This window comes from Paramisgurnus dabryanus, chromosome 6 (assembly GCF_030506205.2).
Source record: "Paramisgurnus dabryanus chromosome 6, PD_genome_1.1, whole genome shotgun sequence".
NCBI classification, from domain to species: domain Eukaryota; kingdom Metazoa; phylum Chordata; class Actinopteri; order Cypriniformes; family Cobitidae; genus Paramisgurnus; species Paramisgurnus dabryanus.
The window spans coordinates 49,601,770-49,621,993 of record NC_133342.1 but is presented as its reverse complement, the minus strand read 5'-3'; the positions used below and the strand labels follow the sequence as shown (position 1 = coordinate 49,621,993).

At 37.9% G+C, this 20,224-nt stretch overlaps 1 protein-coding gene across 1 annotated transcript in view; it reads right to left on the bottom strand.

Moving 5' to 3' along the window:
• The window catches only part of mov10l1 (Mov10 like RNA helicase 1), a 308,056-nt gene that overhangs the window by 38,605 nt on the left and 249,227 nt on the right, over nucleotides 1-20,224 (bottom strand). The window contains exons 22-23 of the mRNA XM_065272934.2: nucleotides 13,121-13,270; nucleotides 8,564-8,671 (exon numbers count right to left, since the gene is read on the bottom strand). Of these exons, the coding sequence (XP_065129006.1) occupies nucleotides 8,564-8,671; nucleotides 13,121-13,270 (258 nt within the window). The remainder of the gene's footprint in view (nucleotides 1-8,563; nucleotides 8,672-13,120; nucleotides 13,271-20,224) is intronic.

The window sequence follows — 20,224 nt, the reverse complement described above, 5'->3', positions numbered from 1 at the left end:
AAATAATAATTAATAATGTTACTAAATTCTGAACAAAAATTTAATTCTAAATGGTCTTGTATCGTGATGCGCATCGTATCGGGACCCTTGTATCGGGATACGCATCGTATCGGGGAATTGTTGGCGATACACAGCCCTAATATATAGGATGCAATACTACTCAATAGGTACTCCAGATCAACATCAGAAATGCAGAAACAGCACGTGTTATGTGAGCTTTAAGCCCTATATCGCAATACTTGACTAACCGTAAGATGAACCCTGACATTTGTGAAACAAAGCCAAAGTTACAGGCATGTACAGTAAAACATTTGTCTAACCACTAGGTGGTGCTGTTACAAAACTGCATGCACCCTCAGTTTATGAGGCAATTAAATGCACCAAGGGGTGTCCAAATACGCTTCAGTTTGGCTAAGAAACGAACTCAAATCCGTTTTTGTGCACTTGATTTCGTTGACGTGGTATATGACAATGAATTGCTATATCAAAAATCTTTTATTAACTTATTGTCTTGAGTGTCTCTAGATGACACATACCAAATTTCGTACCAATTAGACAAATATTGTATGAATGGCGGAAACATTTTCATAACAGAAAATGACATCAAATGGATCAATCATGCAATCAAATTGTCATGAGCCAAAGATTCAGAGGAAAAATAATTTTGTTTCTAGGTACTACGTATTGTAGTTAGGCAAAAACGTTAGTGAAACTTTAGACTGTTGGTGGGGCTAGAGGGTTTGAGATAGAGACTACATATTTGGTCTGGTAACTATTTAGACCAGGAGGCTCCAACCTTTTTTGTGAGCAAACCACAATGGATAAAACAATCTGGAGGGCTCCTTTTTATATAATCTTCTCAAAACCTTTTTGTTTAACTTTTACTTGTTGATATGTTTTATTGTTGTTTAACCCCCAGGGGTCCAAAAACGCGGGGACGCGTTTTGACGTGTTTTCTCCTCATCATAGCAGAATCAACTTAAAATACTCCATCATTAATAATCAAACACTTATGTGTTTGACATCATTTGAAACTCTGAAGGGTCCTCTTTAATATGTGTACATTCACAATAACAAGAGATCTTTGTGTTTTTGTCAAATAAAGAAAATAAACAGGGTGCGCATTCAGACATTTCTGTCTCCGCCAGCTGTCCCTCAAAACACGTTACAAAAATCTCTGTGAATACTCGTCACACAAACATGATACACATATCCAAAGAAAGCCTGAAATGTCTACTTTTAAACAAGCTAATTATAATCAAAAACATATATTTCCTGTTCATATAATCTGCATTGAAGTAAAGAGAGTACCGTTTTTCCTGGCTGAGCTCATTATCTCTAATGCGGTCACGCCCACAGTCTGTTGACATGGTAATGAAGAGACCAGCAGTTCCAACAATAATAAACAAAGCGTAAAGTTTGATCAGATTTAAAGACTTTACCGCATGTTTGGATTATAAACTTTATACACACACACGTGAGGAATATCTTCATTTATGTCTGGACATTGAGGAAGAGAAGCGTTTGTCTTTAACGTTACCTAAGAAGAAGAACAATGGAAGACGCAATGGAGGAGGATATATTCCTGAAGAAACTGTAAGTCATTTGTCTTCATTTATATTTGCTATCATGTAATATGTTATGGCTTTTGCAGTTCAGCCTACATAAGCAACCTCAGCAGATTGCACGCTTCGGATTGAAAAACTTTCGCATTGTTTACAAACGAGTATGCGTAATCACGTAATGGCGGATTTCATTGTTAGATGCTGTACAGTGTTAGACACAGTTATTCACTTTTGTATCCTTCATGGCAACTTTGAGTAATGCTGCACTGCTGTATCTTAAGTGTGTGGTGACCACCAGCTAAACCAGCATAGACCAGGATAATTCCCATGCTGGTCCATGCTGGTTTGATGCTGTTTTTTTCAGCAGGGGTACAGTGTTAGACACAGTTATTCACTTTTGTATCCATCATGGCAACTTTGAGTAATGCTGCACTGTGGGATCTGCTGTAATATGACATTGTTTACATGCAATGCATTCCATACATTGCGCTTTACACGCGACACCGTTTTATTATGAGCGCCGCATTGTATACACGGAGAGCTCGGGCACATGGATGCCATATGCAATGTGTTTTTAAAGTTCATACTCGCTTACAGAAACGCATTTAAAACAGAAGCTAGACGATAAGGGGATGGGCATCTGAAAACAGTCATCTGAAAACAGCTTTTTATATAACTAATCATTGCAGATGTTTATCTGAAATACTAATTTAGTTTATGTATGTAAGGGTATTTCTGTGGACAATTTATGCTTACAGCATGTTTATAACTCTCTTACAGGTCTGCATCCCTCTCATCAGTACAAAACTATGAAGTGGAAAAACATATTCACACTTTTTGGACATAAAGTTATATGGTAACATGAGCCACATGAAGTTTACAGCTCTGTTGTTTATCAGTTTCTTATACAAGTTAAGTTTTTGAATAGGCTTTGTTTCCAAATAAACTGAAAATGTCCTACTGACCTTCATTTCTATTTTGATTATATTGTTAACTTCTTAATAAACCTCAAACAAACATGTTTTTATTTGTCCTCACATTCTTTACTGTAGTTCCCTCTCACATTACTGCCTCATTATGCAGCTCATTATGCAGCTCATTGTTTGCTAGCTGTCAATCAATACTTCTCGCATACGGCCCCTCTGAACAAAAGGTGTCTTACAATTTCTAAATCAATATATTGGTTTATGTGAATGAGTAGGCAGGATGATTTTTACATCATTTTAAAGAAAAAAAACTCTAGACTACTAGATTCTGTTTAGTTTTGTGGACTTATATCAGTGACTTAAAGCTCTACTGTGTACTTTATTGAGTTAATTCTTAACAAAAACCCATGTTTTCTTTCAAAAGTATGTGCTCATTCATGTGTAATTTCTTCCCACCCACTAATCAAAGTATTCTCGTAAGTGTAGAATCTGCTATTTAAAATGCATACCGTCGAAGCGCTCTCTGGCTGAATCCATGTTGTGCCTCCATCTTTGAAATACATTCGCCGACGAGGGACATTCCTGAAATTCAAGCTCCGCCTTTCGCGCTTTCACTCTACACTCACGCTGGCCGATAGCTGAAGCCTCCGGAGGTTGCATGTGTAGGCGGTATACGTCATCAAGAAAGTCTTATTTCAGAATATTAACAATTATAAAGCTGACAATTATTCTTAGTTAATTGTAAATTGATGTAATATGCGTATGACTTGCGAATGTAATGCTCAATTGATTTAAATAAACCAGGCTTGATGACGTATCCAGCCTGTGACCTGCGTAGCTGAATCCTTCGGATTTTACAACAGCCGGCCGCACACCGTGATGAACCTGCGATCTAATGCTTTGATTTGAAAGCCTGTTGAAGACATATTCTCGAGGACATTAAAACAAATCGCCAAGGATGTGAAACGGGGATTTTAAACGACAACGTGACAGGAAAAACATCAAGACCAAAGTCACTATTGGAGTTAGTTTTCCAAGATGGGGCTCAAGGGACACTGAAGTTGCACTTTCTATATTCTCCACAGGTAATTTAGCATATTCGTTTACATCTATACAGTCCATGTTGTAAACTTGAAGTTTTATAGTTCCTTGGCTAACTTTAGCATGATTTTGCATAACACTTGTTAGTGTAAACATGCATGTGGTTTAATGTGTAAACATGCATGTGGTTTAATGTGTAAACATGCATGTGGTTTAATGTGTTCGAACAGACACACGCAGTCTCTCCGCCCATTTATGTAATCTGAGGTACTGAGATAAATGTTTTTCATCTTTTCTGACCTCTAGCACAAACACACGGTGACAGTAGTGTTGTTTTTGGCGGCCTGTTTTAATTTTAGTTTTAGTCTAGTCTTTGTGTCAAGCTTACATTTTAGTTTTTATTAGTTTTAGTCAGTTCATACTCTTTTTAGTCTAGTCAAGTTTTAGTCGACTAAAAGTCTGGGCATTTTAGTCTTATTTTAGTCAGAATTATCCTTGACTATTTTTGTCTAGTTTTAGTCGACGAAAACTGGTGACATTTTTAGTCTAGTTTTAGTCAATGAAAATTGTATTTTAGTCTCTTTTTAGTAATGGAATTCTATTTAACCCACTCAATATAGTATAAGTACCTAGCAGTAGTATAGACAAAACCAAAATTTTCTTTTAGCCAAACCCATTAAAAAAAGTTATCTTGTTATATTATACCTTATATATATAAGAATACATCCATTTCAGACATGGAAGATGCTCTGATTGGAATTTACTTGATTTGAAGATATATATTTTACTTAATTTTATTTAACCTATGAGTGAGTGACTTGACTGTAGGTAAAGAGTCTACATTAAAGTCTACATAATCAAAACATAGTAGTCTAAGCAGAAACACACACACAGGGCCACTGCTGGTCAGATGGGTGCCATAAGCTGACTTTTACGGTGGTGCCACCTTTAGTTAAAAAACAACAACAAAATCACAACTATAGTAGGCTATGTGTGAGAAAAGCACTTTATTAAAATGCTATAGCACTTTATTAAAATGCTATTGTTATCATTTATAATTGTATTTTGACAATTATAACACAAACTACAATTATACAAATATGCAATATAGTATATCTGTATTTGTGTAGCTAATGGCACTATAATGTGACAAAGCTAATTTTACGTGTCAGTATAAATCCAAGCAGTTTTGGAGAATAACTAAATATCTTTCTTGTAAATAAATTAAAAGCCAGCTTTAAGAAACATCAGATGTCTATTAACAAAAGCAAAAGTTTGTATGTATGGTTATGTTCTTAATAATACAGCTGTTTGATTGAATTAACACTCAAGCATTCAGTTAAGCAAGTTTAGTTAATTCAAATAATAAATAAGGACACAGACCCTTGTTGTTAGCATATAAGTTATAAAACAACGTCTTTAGCATATATATATTTACCATGCTTCAAAACACAACGCAGCACATGTCATTTAAACGATTGAAGATGCAAACTGGTACATTGTTATATTATTTAAATCACACAGATGAGTTCGCGGTGCCAGCAGTCAACGCTATACATATTAACAGGCTTGTGAACTCACCTGAAAACGATGCACAGGTTTCATTTTGGACTTTTCATTTCCATTTGAAGACTTGATGCTGCGGTGTATTCGCGGGCGCAGCTGGCCATCAAACGTGACGTGTCGCGTGTTACTGCGCAAACGCATTGCTTATGATATCAAAGCAACGCGAGAACAGACTGCTCTGCATGCTTTCTAATCGTTCTCGCGGTACGTTTACGTATTTTTGCGGATCGATTTGCAGAGCGCCATTGAACACACATGATAATTTGCAGTCAGGTGGCGCCGTGGCGGGGTGCCAGGAGATGGCTAGACGAAATAACGTTATAACATTTCGTCTCGTCTCGTTTTGGTCAACGAAAATGAAGACACATTTTAGCATAGTTTTTATTTAGTAAACCACTTTTAGTCTCGTTTTTATTCGTCAACAATATTGTATTATACATTTTATTATAGTTTTCGTCACATGACCAGCATTTACGTTACGTCTCGTCTCGTTTTCGTCACGTGATAAAGGTTCGTTGACGAGGATATTTCGTCATACTTTTCGTTGACGAAAGCAACACTGGGTGACAGCGCTATTTTTAGCCTTTCATTGATAAAAGCGTCTGATCTGTGCGTCTTTCGTTTCATTTTACAAGTCTGTGAAAGTTGCGCGATCTTTTTTCACCAATATGAGAGAAAGCTCTTACATATACACGGACATGTAACGTTTACTTAAAACATAAGCATTGTACTTTGACATAATATTAGTTCGCGTCCATTTAAACCCGTCATGGTTGCTTTTTGTATGTGATTTTAAGCGGACATATCATGACAATCAGACTTTTTTCATGTTAAACATAAATCTGTGTGCTTTGATGGATCACAGGCAAAGGACATTGCAAATTGTTCTTTTTTTCTCATTGCTTTTGCTTTGTAGCTACTGGAAGCCATGTTAACCTTGGCATGACACGGCCGGGCCACCGTACGAGTTAAAACGCGTTCCGAATGGGGGGGGGGCTAGAAAGTAATATTCAGTTGCTTGTCATATAGACTTTCACCGCTAGATGGAAGTAGATCCTACACAGTGGAGCTTTAAAATAAACCACGCATAAACCTTTTTCTCTCAAAAATACAAACATGTACATACATGTAGCTCATATAATATTTTAGCCCAGTTTGTGCTGAACACAGTTTGCCATTATTATGTTTTAAAGCAACTGAAAAAAGACCAAATGAAAGAGCAAGTCAGAACCTCTGACAGTGTCCCAAAATGGTCGGACCCCAGAGGGTTAAAATGTTAACAAACATAAAAAAAAACAAGCTAATATAAAAAAATTACTAATAAATATATATAAAATTATTAAAAAATTGAAGCAATTAATGGAATGTGCTTTGGCGGGAAACTCATTTGACTCCGTGTGGGAGACCACTGATTTAGACTATACTGTGTGAATAACTTTCCACCTACAGGTCTGTGGGCTGCAGACACAAAGGTGAAAGAAAATTGCCTTTACACAACAAAAAGTGTCTTGCAAAAGTTAAATCAACATTATGGTGTTCCATGTGGGTGGGAAAAATGGTTTTTACCTCTTTTTGTAGCAAATTCTCAACTCTACCAGATCCAGTACTTTTTTGCTGTGAACAAATGTTTAGTACGTGTCCCTTGGCCTTATATCAGCAACTTTTAAAAATATTTTTTACAAACTATGCATAAACATAATTTCCTTGAAAATACACAGTCATTATTGTAGCACAGTCTGTGCTGAATACAGTTATATGATATTAGACATTAATTGTTTTAAGCAACTGAAAAAAGACCAAATGTAAGAGCATGTCAAAACCGCTACCAGTGTACCAAAACGGTCAGACCCTAGATGGTTAACCTTTACAATAGCATAACACAAGCACTTTAAAAGCACAATGAAATTTCAGCATATGTTTTATATGTATAAAACACTGATTACTTACTGATTGCTCTTGTGGATATAAATTCTGTTAACCTTAATGTTGTATTCAGCATTTCTAATCTTATTTTAACACTTCAAGTTTTCGTGAGGGAAAAGTTGATACACACCGTCTCTTTCACTAAAGTCAATGAGTTTTAATGCGTCACCTGCCACTGGTGAAAGTCTATGATTGTAATGGCACTTAGTTGTTAAGAGCATGCACATTGACACAGCTGATACAGTCAGTGCTTTAAGATGGGCTTTAAGTGGCCCAAAAGAGGTGCCGGTACTTTATGATTTTTATTTTTTGCTGACTCGACTCCTCCTCTGCGGTAACAACAACTATATTAAAGGGGTTTTATATACAGCAGTCAACAGACGACCTTGTAAAAAATAATAAATCATTTTAATAGTTTGTGGATTTGCTTGAGCTAGAAACGGCTACTAAATATAAATAAAATGTTTAAAAGGTAGGTTTGTGAGTAAAATTTTCAACATGTTTAAATGCTAAAACTAGTTTGAATAAAACTTTAAAATGACACCAAGACCATGTCTATGGGTTCAAGAATAAAAAAATACTGGCCATTTCAAACTCGAAAGTCATCACTTTATTTTGTCCTATTGTTTTCCATTTTGTGGGTGGTAAAACTCCAGTGCACATCGTTCAAATTCATTGAAATTTCGTTCACTTGTAGTTAGCAACTAAACTAAATGTATATTACAATTTAATATCAACAATGTTTTTACTCAGCACATCGCCTGAGGAAATCCGAAGTTGCGTCGAGGGGAACCAAACTGACACGTACCTACAAAAGATTGTCACTTACCTACAAAAGGGTATTGGAAAAAGCTTACGTCTGACCCGCAGCAATATCATTCTGGCTTGGTGGGATGTCAGCCCGCGAGTCCTCTGATTCGGACCTTGTTCTTTTACTACTCAGAGTCTAAAGCCAGGAGGGCATATTAAGTGTTCATTGTATTTTTATTTTAACCGAGCAGCTCGGTTAAAATAAAAACACACACCTCCCCGGACCTAGTTGAGTTGTTAACACTGACAGCAGCTCAAGCGTGTACGGGTAATGTAGTCTCTGCTCTCAGTGGGAAGAATTAGGAAGCGTGCATTGTGAAGGGCGCTCTGAAAAGTGGAAGCGTAGCCAAAGGATTAAAACCTCTGATTTAAACAGATGTGCAAATGAGCTAAAAGCACGTTCTGGGTGCACGGAGAGGTGGTGGTACGCTCAAGAGCTATATTTGGAAGTGGCGGTACGGAGTACCGGCGCGTACCGGCCCACTTAAAGCACTGGATACGGTGGTAAACACAAAGGAGGATTATTATGGTTGAGTACCATCTGTAGTTCAAAGGCAAGAACTGTTACCCATAGTCCTGGCTAAAGTAAATACACAACAGAGCGAGATAATGGCCCAGGGTTACTAAGCTTGATGTTGAATGATTCACTCCACATATTCTTTTCACTATAGACATTACAGTCATTTGTAATTATTTAATTCCTATGTAATTACTAGAATTACGGTTTCTTACCGTTGAGAGGATGATGACCAGGAACTCCTGACCCTGGAACTCCTCCACTGAGCCCACTTTCACCTCCGAGAGCCCCACCCTGTGGAGCAGCACACGCATCTTTTCAACCTGACAACACAGACACACAGAAATGTTTGACAGTTACAAAAGATAAATGATTAAATAGTTCTGGTACTGGATGCTGAGCTTATTTGCTTTATATCCTAGCTTCACTGCTTATCTTTGCACAGCACAAATTGTGGAATTGTTATTTTTTGCGTAGCAATTTTTGTTTTATTGCCAAGTATGATATTACACTTTAAATGTAGTCAAGTATAGATACTTGAAGAGTGTATTACTTTATTCCTTTCTACCCCTTGAGTAAAACTAGTAAAATCTTGCAGGTAACTAGTAAAACCTTTATCAACAAGTTTGCAGGTGTTTGTAGGCATGTCGTCAAACAAGTATGAATTAGCAAATAGCTAACTAGCTAACAGACACATTGAACACCGTCCGTTGTTTACATCCTTACAACAACATAAAAAGCAACCCAACATGGCCTCACACCCTTTGCTGTGTGTTCCCAGGGGTCGTGTTTGTGATGTCACTAACGCAGGCAGTGGCAGTTCTAGAAAAATTTCACTAGAGGGGGCCAGGGAGGGGCAAGTATTTAACAAGAGGGGCACATTAAAGAAGGGCAACAAATGATATTTAAAGATTATAGAGGTTACAGGGATTTGTTTAAGCCAGGTGCCTTAGTTTAATTTGGAAATATAACTAGTTTTAACTAGTTTTATAACTAGTTTTAACAAACATGCCTTACTAAAAACATTTCTTGTGTGGATTTTGAAGCAAAACAAAGGGTATGTATTTTATGATATGGCAGTGCAAGTTGTTTTCAGTTTGGACAGCTCTTACATTAATTTTAATCTAGGACTAGTCTAATCCCTGTCCAGGAAACCGCTCCTTTATTTTACTTTACAATCATATAAATATTTATTTTATACAAGAGTGAGTGCAGGTTCAAAAGAGAAGCTGAGCTGTCATCAGCTCCCTTGTTCAGTAGTCAGGGCACTGATTAGGGAGTCTGCCATTTTAAAAGGACAATAAGTAGGATAACCCCCATCTAGTGGTTAATTGTATTTTGCATTCAAAAGAATATTGCTCTCTAGCGCCTCGCTTTTCCAAATGCGTGTTGCAACTATGGTAGCCGTTATGTAATCACTGATCTCTTTGTCCGTTTCAGCTGGTTCACGTGTTCTGAATGAAAACACATTTTGGAAACACGTTGGTAGGCTGGTGCTTATGTCCCTCTCTGCTATTATAGTTTATCAATACGGCAGAACGACACGGAAGCCTCCTTGGACTTACCTGTTGAATGTAAGTAAAAAGAAGAAATTCTAAGCTTACACAGAAAAGTCAGAACACTGGCTGAGGTTATTTGACACCAACGAGGACATATTTATGAATAGAGACATTGACTTTGATTAATCAGGCATGTGATTGGCTAAGGACAAAAAAGCAGGAAAATATATTGAGACCCCCGCCACACACACACGCCAATCAAACTGGTGGCGGATCTATACGGATAATAAAGTAGGACCCATAACAACTTATTTGAACAAAAAAACACATTTTAATTCATTTTACAGCTAGATGTGCAACATGCTACTTTTTTGTACAGTATGACACATAACAACTTATTTGGTGGATGTGTAACAGTGGGAATCAAAAGCAAGTGTCTTGTCCACTGCTCCATCACCACCTCTCTCTATATCAACAACCATGATAAAAAATATGTTTTAACTTATTTTTGTTTTGCATTTTTACCCAACTTTAACAGCTAAATGTGCAACATGCAAATGTTCATGTCAAAAGAAGGCCTATTTTGCCGACATCCAAATAAAATGTAGGCAATGGCTTATAAAGAACTAAAGGCATGGCTACTTTTAATTTTATACTTTAAATAAATTTCCAAGCCTGTACTTTGATACTTTTACTTGAGTAAAGAAGTTAAATCAGTACTTCTATTTTTACCAGAGTATTATTTTAATACAAATATCTGTAAAATGTGCTACACAGGACCATTAGTTATAATAAAGTGTCTTAAAGGTCTCTTTTTCTAATTTTAGACCCCTGTAGATGAGTAACTTTGTTAGCTGTTAAACATGAACAATAGAAGGTTGACACTAATAAATAGAAGTAATTGTACAAAAAAGTGCAGGTGCTATTTATTTTAATCAAACTGGCAACCTTAAAACTTTAAACACACGAAACCTTTGAAACAAACGATGATACAGAGGCCGTTTCTCAATCCTAAGTCTGCAGCCTTCCGGAGGTCGCATTTCTAAGCTGCATACCTGTACGTCATCAAGACTCATCAAGAGTCACAATATTAACAATAATGAAGTTTACTATTATTCTTAGTTAATCGTAAATTGTTGTAATATGTTTATCAGGGCTTGACATTAACTTTTTGAGGAACTTGTCCTTCGGACAAGTAAATTTGTGTTTCACTTGTCCATGCACAAAAGTCACTTGTCCGGGTAAAGATTTATAATATAATTTATTTTTTGTGTTTTGCTAATCAGTGGCAGAGCAAGGGATTTTTCATAAGGGTGGCCAGGCAGGGGCCAGCAGTAACTCTGGGGTGGCATATAAAATCTCTATCATCCAACCTTAAAATACTTTTAAGTATTATAGTGTGTTAATCAGAATAATGTATAACATACAATTGCTACAATAATTTAATTTTTATTAAAATGAATTGAGATTAACATACAATTTATAGTCATAATTCAACCTCCATGTTTTTTAAACTATTTAATCAAATAAAACTTTTGAAATTTACTTTAAAACCAGAATTTATATCTCCCATTGCTGAAAAAACTAGAGACCAGAAAATCATGTGAATTTTGAAGGCTACTTTAATGTATTTTACTAAGATTTGTTTGGCTGCTTCTTGCTACTCTTTCTGAAGAAGGATGCTATATCTGCTGCCTTTCTCTTCATTTTTCCCTCATTTCAATGATTATCTGACATTAAAACACTAAAGCAAAACATTAAAACATTACCATGTTTTTAAAAACTGATTAGGGTAAATGTATCTAGATTATCTGTTATATATAAAATCAATCTTAATCCTAGCATTTACGCTGTAATGTCTGTGTGGGATTTTTTAATGTACAGTGACGAACTCTGTCAGATTCAAATCGGCTGTCACGCGGCGCAAACACACGTAGGCGCGCTGAAAGAGAGATTCTCATTATAAAACAGATTCTTAAACAAGATTTTAAGCCATTTATGTGTTTTTACCGAACTTTAGAAGAGAAATTTATATTCACGCCGGAGCCTGAAGAAACATCACTCTAGACTCCACTCCGTCCCGCGATTCCCGCCCCTCCGTGTTCGTCGATCAGGTTTCATGCACGAATGTAATGCTCAGTTAGGTTAAACCAGGCTCGATGAGGTAACTTATTTCCTTGCCTTTTTTCGGAACCAATATTGTTGCATCGTCCCTCTCTCAGTCGCCACCAGGATTTTCTGCAATGGCGCTCGTTTTTCCTCTCATTTCTGTGAAAATTGCTGCTCCAAATCCACCAAGTAAACCGACGTGTATATGTTTGCCGCTTTGTTTCGCGTCACGCGAGTGACAGCCAAACGTCGCAAATGAGGAGAAGAGAGGAGATAAACGATCGGGTCTGATTGGTGAATACAATCATACTTCGCCATCCGCCATTTGCGTACGGTCAGAAACACGTCCTTGTTGATACTTGTAAAGGAAGGAAAATGCATCTCTTTGTCATCTGCCACCGGTGTGGCCCTGTTGCGCGGGGACGGCGATTGTGGTTCCGTCCCGGGTTACCATGGTGACGGCTGTGAGATACCCCCCTCCCCCCTTATTTTTTTTTTTACATATCTGCATGATTCACGTAGGTCACAATTTCAGGTCGGAAAATCCGGAATTCCGGATTAATCCGGAAAAATCACATCCCTGATTAATAAAACACCTAAAACCCTACCTACGGTCCCTTTAACTCTTTCACCGCCATTGACGAGATATCTCGTCAATTAAGAGAAAACCCTTCTGCAACTTTTTAAACCCGGAAGTATTGCCCTATGGCAAGCGACTGCATGTCCGTGTCTGTTTTAAAGATCGCTCTGAATGGGATCTCTATGAAAGTCCGTCACAAAAATGGAATTATCTCTGCTTTTTGCTCAAAATTGGGTGTTTTTGCAGAAACCTACCCATATTCAAAAGCTGATTACAAAAGAACCACTGAAGGTAGGATGAAACGGTTTTTTTTGTTTGAAAGCAGAGGGTCTGTTCTTTCATTTGGTATATTGTATGTTTATATATTTAAAGAAGAACATTTTCTGGAAGGCATTAAACTTTGGTGAAAATCATGAAAAATGCTGACGCTGGCTGGCAACCTTTTTAAAAAACGCTGGCGGTGAAAGAGTTAAGGGCTGTCTTAATCGTAAAATCCTTTAAGTGCCCTGAAACGTTAGTCACTTAAAAACCAAGTGGAGTGTCCTGTTTATATCTACATCTCATTTGGCTGTCCAAAGACTCACCTGTTTCTTATAGGGGGTAATGATGCCAATGTCTGTGGGTGGTATGGGGTTGTACAGTCTCTTTGCTAGCTGGCAACAGTACATCATCACTTGCACCGCCTCAGCAGGATTGAACCATGATGGATTGCTGCCCTCTCTCATCTCCGTTCCCTTCATGTCATTCAACAGATTCATGAGAATAAGAAATATTGGTCAACCAAAATTGAGTTTTTATAGCCAGAGAGAAATCATTGTGGCCAATTGGCCAAATTAAGGCAAAAAAACAGAAATTACATACAGAGACATACAGAAAACTGGTAAAACTAAAGTAACATTTTATCTGCATAACATTGCACTTACAGTAGCTTTGCATGAAATTAGACAAACACATAAATTTCATACATGATATTATGTTAATCGTAGAAAGTTAAACATGGTGGAAACAACGTACACATGGTGCATACAATGTTTTTATTTTATCCACCTCACACAAACCAGCTTATATTTCGGGGACATAGGATTATGAGTCTGGAGGGAAACTTTTTCTAAAAGTTACCAAAAACCACACGCAAACCTGAAGAAGAGCCTGTCGTGCTATTTGCGATTGTTTGTAAGGTAAAACTCTTAAAATCTCATCCGTTTCCCCCACTGGAGCTACAGCTAGGATGTGGATCTGTCACGGTAATTAAACCAGGGCTCGAGAGTGCGACCTAATTTCTTAATGGTGCGGCTTAAAAAAATATCAGGTCACACTGGTGCGACCAGGAGTTTGAGGGAAAAAGCCATGGTCCAGATCTACGTGTGTGTACGTTTAAAAATGTGTGTGCGCTCCAGTCAGACAGAGAGAGGAGTAGCCTTGGTCCGTCAGATAAACAGAGTGGATGTAGCCGCGGATTATAAGAGAAGAGGAAAAGAACGATTGACAACTTTTCCGTTAAGAATGTTAAGTTAATACCTGATCCGTCCGAAGATCATAACCAATGCTCTGACATCAACCTCCCGTCACATAAGCCCTGGTACGAATCCGAAGACGGAATTAGGTAATGAGCCTCTTACAATCGACCCGGAGCATAATTCTTATGAAGAAGATTATTTGAACGTAACCCCGAACAGCAATGTCGCGTGCGCCCAATTTATAGAAAAAAGCCATGACTCAGGACCTCTGTTTTCTTCATAATCTCCAAATCTAATCCTATAAACTTTTCGGTGTTTGCTGTATATTACCGCCCTGCCAGACTTTCTTAAATAGAAAAATAAGTTCATTCCTTGATTTGCATTGTTGATTCATTTATAAATAATTCCCCCAAGGCTTTAGTTTATGCGCAAAAAACATTAAAATGAATAGAAAATGATTACGTCTTTCTTTGGTGAAAAAATAAAATAAATAAGCCTACATGAAATGTGTTTCACTTAAATAAGTAGCAAATTAACAAAACGAATTCAAAAGTAGCCTATAGCCTATGAGTTTATTTTTTTGTGTGACGCGCTCCAAATCTGAAGCAGCAAAAAAAACTTTTTTTTACCCATTTAAAAAAGCACAATGTTTTGTTATTATTGTGAGTGTAACTTTCCATAAATAAATGTTCATTACAGTTTTGAATGTTATTTTACTTTTATTTGTATGACCATAATTTAAGGTAATTTAAGGTAATGCAAGATGTAAGCTGATCACGCGTATCATGCCATTACCGACACGGGTTTATGCAGGGCAGCGAGAAAGAGACATTAAACTTTAAACATTTAACATTAAGTTTTTATGGACAACCCTTTGGAATCACTGCAATCATATCATTAATTTATAAGGTATAAATATAAGCGCAGCGCTTATGAGTGTTCAAACACTGCTGACCGCTCAGCTGTCAATCTGCCGACCCTCACATAGTTTCCTATTAAATGATAATATATATGTCGAGTCATGTTTCTGTGCTTTTTCATTCAATGTTCTGCATGAAGATCTTTAAAGGTTTCTACTTCACGATTTGCGGTGCGGCCGGTCGCAGTCTTTATGTCAAACGGGCGGGTATGAAATAAATTGATGCTGATGTCGGATAAGGGGGCAAGTGTTATTTTAATCTCGCGGATGCGGGTTATCAAACAGGACTGTGCATGACTCGTATAGGGAAAATGGAATGACAACATGAAAATTATAAAATAGCCTACATGTTTATATTCTGTAATAAACCACCATGGGCGCTAAACTTGCAGTGCTAAAGGGACAGTTCACCCAAAAATAAAAATTCTGTCATCATTAACTCTCCCTCATTTTGTTACAAACCTGTATAAATGTCTTTGTTCTGATAAACACAAAGCAAAATATTTTGAGGAATATTAATAACTAAACCAAGCATGAGCCCCATTCACTTCTATAGTAGGAAAAAATTATACTATGGAAGTGAATGGGTCTCATGAATGGTTTGGTTACAAACATTCCTCAAAATATTTTCATTCATGTTCACCAGAACAAAGGTTTGTAACAACATGAGAGTGAGTAAATTATCACAGAATTTTCATTTTTGGGTGAACTATAAATCCGATGCGGTCAAAAATTAGGGTGCACCTAACTTTTGTGCTGGTGCACCTAAGAAAAAATTCTTTTTTCTTAGGCGGACCAGTGCAACCAGTGCAAAAAGTTAGTCTAGAGCCCTGAAAACATAAGTTGTTTTAAAACAAATTATTTTTGCTCTTTATACTGTCTGTCAGATGCTGACTGGCTTTGCATTTGAGTGGACTAAGGAACAAAATGCTGATGGCGATATTGTGGCAGAACTAAAAAAGTTTATCCTCTTGGTAAGTCTGAGGTCATGCACCGCTTCTGGGTTCAACCGCTCACAGATGCCATAGGGAATTTTTTTTTTAATATATTAAATCATAACGTATTGGCTATTTTACGTTGCATAGTACCCACAGGTCAGGTACATAGTACACGATCCTTAGTAGTAGTAGTACCACCTTGGTTGAGAAAACTGAGCTGGATCAACACTATAGATCAGTGGTTCTTAACGTTATTCCTGGAGGCCCACTGCCCTGCACATTTTGTATGTCTCCCTTATTTAACACACCTGATTCAAATCATCAGCTCATTAGAAGAGATCTCAATGAACTGAACTGAGTCTGCCAGATAAAAGAGAAATACAAAACATGCAGGGCAGTGGGCCTCCAGGAATAACGTTAAGAACCACTGCTATAGATCACTGATTGGTCTGAGAGAATCTTCACTACCAGTGCATCAATAATTGAAAGATTAGCTTAACCTTCGTGCTCGCATCTCAAGCAAACCTGTTGTTTTCTGTGCTTTGTTGTAAGTTCTCAAACTCATTTTTAGCGATGAAAAAAAATCCACAGGCTAATAATCAGGAACACCATACCAGTGTTTTCCTGACTTGCAGTTTGTGGTGGCACATCCACGGCATGCACATCCGCATGCATGCACTGCATTTTTGCAACTTAAATGAGGCTCTGCAGGGCCGGTGACTGATGCATAGTTGATCCTCCCTATACGCAGGGTACGCAATCTGTGTAGGGCCCCTAACCACTGGGGGCCCCTTGCTCTTATCTTAATGTGGCACTGCACAGAAAAGCTATGACATTGTGCTGTGGGAGCCATTCAAAAACATAACAAGCAGTCTGATCTCACAATACTTTAATTCCAGTTGTCAGTCAGTCTGTGCAGCTCCCCATGCAGTTGACGTGCCAATCGACATGCATCTTGGATATGGTTTAAAGCTACCCATCCAGAGCAGAAAAGACAGAAATCGCAATGAAGGTAAAGTAAAAAGATTAAGAACACATTAAATGTTCTAAATTCCTATTTAGTCTTGAGTAACCATGCAGTGTATTTACACTCCAGTCTGAAACTTCAGACTCAATATTAGTCCAGTGTGTTCTGTTAAAATCTTTTAATCTTACGTGTAAAAAAAACACAAATTCATTAATGAAAGCAAGCAGGCTGTTGTGTGATTCTTGTTAGCATTTTAAAACAATACACAATATGTCTAAAGGTTCGCATATTAAGAGAATAATTGATTGTATTTTGGTGTGTTTACCACTGGAGTAACCTATATTGATCATGCCTTCATTTTTAAGCAAATTGGGAAATCTTTTGAGATGTTTGTTAAAGTTTTTCTGACATCTATTTTGGTTTTATGTTATTCATAATTTCAATTTGTTTCCTTGATGACTAAACGACTAGATCTGCCAATAGACCTTGTTTTCTAAATACCAAATTAACAGTTGGCTCTCCTAGAGCCATCACTTTATTGCGGTGGAGAGGTTTGTGCATGCCGGTGAACCTGAGAGCTATGTTGTCTGAAGCTCTGTGCTCCTGGTAGGGTCTTCCTTGGCAAACTGGTCTCAGGAGAGGGAACAGACTAAGAATGGTTCATACACTGCCTTGTGCACCAGGACAGAGGAGGCAAAATAATCTCTCTACCAAATGCTAGAAGAAACCAGAAATTGCAAATAGAAAGATCCACTATTTTAATGGGTGATCTAAATGCAAAGGTTGGCAACAATAACACCGGCTTTGAACAAGTGGTGGGAAGACATGGCCTGGGAGTGATGACTGAGAATGGCCAACCACTGTGCTAACAACAATCTTGTCACTGGTGGAACCCTCTTCCCCACAAACCATGTCAACAGGCAACTTGGGTATCCCCTAACAAAAATACAGAAAACCAAATAGATAATTTCTGCATCTCCAAGAGATTCAGGAGAAGCCTTCAAGATCGGGTAAAGAGAGGTGCTGATGCAGGCATGGACAACCATCTACTGAAAGCCAACTTAAAGGGGTCATATTATGATGTATTTTTAAGATGTAAAATAAATCTTTGGTGTCCCCAGAGTGTGTATGTGAAGTTTAAGCTCACTTAAATTTATACTCCACAGATATTTTATTATAGCATGCTAAAATCGCAAATTTGAAGGCCTGAGCAAAAGTGTGCTGTTTTTGGGTGTGTCCTTTAAAATGCAAATGAGCAGAAGAAATGAAAACACTGATCACAATGATGGTGGTTTGTTGTAATTGAAAGTCAATTGTGCTGTCAAGTCCTTCTTTTCTCCCTCTTTCTCTCTGCAATAAATGGCAATGCTGTGGTTGGATGGTGCAGATAAAGGGGGCGGTATTATTGTAATTCCCCTTGCTACCTACCTCACAAAACAGGCGAAATCTGAACAACCACATTTTTCACATGCTTGCAGAAAATGGCTTACTCAAATTAAGTTACTGGGTTGATCTTTTTTACATCTTCTAGGTTGATAAAAGCACTGGGGACACAATTATTGCACTTAAACATGAAAAAAATCACATTTTCACGCTATGACCCCTTTAAAACTAAAGTTGAAAAAATACCATAACAATTCCTCAATGGGCAAGTGCTACAATGTGTCACAACTGACCAGAAAAGATGAACAAGCAGACTTCCAAATAGAACCTAAAAACTGCTTCATAGCACTACAAGAAATGGAAGAGGAACCCAGAACAATAGAAAAGCATTGTCAGCAAGTAAAGGAGGCATTTACAGGGGCACGTAAAGCATCAGTAGGGCCCCAAAAAAAAGAACACCCCAAGAATGGATCTCACCTGATACCCGATCAGAACAGCAGCTAAGAAAACAGCTGGGGAAAAATATGGTAGAGCAGACGGGAGATAAAAAGGAGTGCTAGGAGAGATAAGAGAAACTTTGTAGCCAAGCTTACAGCAGAAGTGGAGGAAGCTTCAAGGCAGAACAACATCAAAGCTCTCTATGACAACATCTGATTCCTGACCAAGAAATATCAGTGAGGGACCCACCCAGTCAAAGAAAAGGGAGGAAGGATTTTGAATACAGAAGAACAACAAATGAAGAGGTGGGTCGAGCACTTCTCGCACCTACTGAACCAACCATCTCCGGCAGTAAGAGCAAACATACAACCTGCAGAAGCCTCCCTGTCAGTTGACTGCAGATGGCCAACCAAAGCAGAGATTAAAAATGCTATCAGGCTCTCCAACAACAACAATGCACCAGGTCCAGATAATACCGGCAGAAGCTTCTAAAGCAGATATAGAAACATCCTTTTTATGTAACGCTATTATGTAAAGCTGCTTTGATACAATTACCAAATTGTGAAAAGCGCTATATAAATAAAATTGAATTGAATTGAAATCCTCGCAAATACTATATGACCTATTTGGTAGGACCAGGCAAAATCCTAATCCAGATAATCTTGTAATGCCTCAAGGCAGAAGTGGATACAGAGTTTAGAGACAACCAAGCTGGATTCAAGCCAAATGGATCATGTGCCGACCAAATAGCAACCCTGCGAAACATTCATGAGCAGTCAAAAGAGTTTAAGTCACCAACTTACAGTATTTCTGGACTTCAAGAAAGGATTCGATAGTCTGAATAGGGAATTGCTCTGGCAACTGATGAGACTCTATGGCATACCAAAGAAGTAATCACCATCATCAAGAACACCTATTCTTGAGAGCAATATAGAATCATACATGAAGGCCAGCTGACAGAGGCTTTCCACTTCAGTAAGGCAAGGCTTCTTACTTTCACCATTACTGTTCCTCTTAGTAGTCGAATGGATCATGCGACAAGCCACGGACAACAAACACAAAGGGATTCAGTGGACCTTGTGTGTACACACAACTGGATGCAGACTACAGACTTTGCAGATGATATAGCATTACTATCCCAAAATCACCAAAAAATGCAAGAGAAATTGAGAGAGGTGGAAGAGAAGGCAGCAAAGACAGGTCTCGATATTAGCATACAGAAGACCAAAGTGCTCAGGGCCAATACAAAGACGTTTGCCAGCCTGATGGTTAACCACCAACCACTAGAGGACATCAAGTCCTTGATTTAACTAGAAAGTGAGGTAGCGAGTGATGGCAATTCAGAAGGAGATGTAAAGAGGAGAATAGGAAAGGCAAGAGATGCATTTGGTAGGATGGGGGCCATATGGAGGGCACGTAACATCACACTCAAGACCAAAGTACGGTTATTCAACTCCAGCATAAAAACCATACTACTCTATGGATCTGAGATGTGGAAAACAACAAAAATCCTCCTGAACAAGCTACAAGTCTTCACCAACCACTGCCTGTATTTTTAACATCAGATGGCCTGATAAAATAAAGAA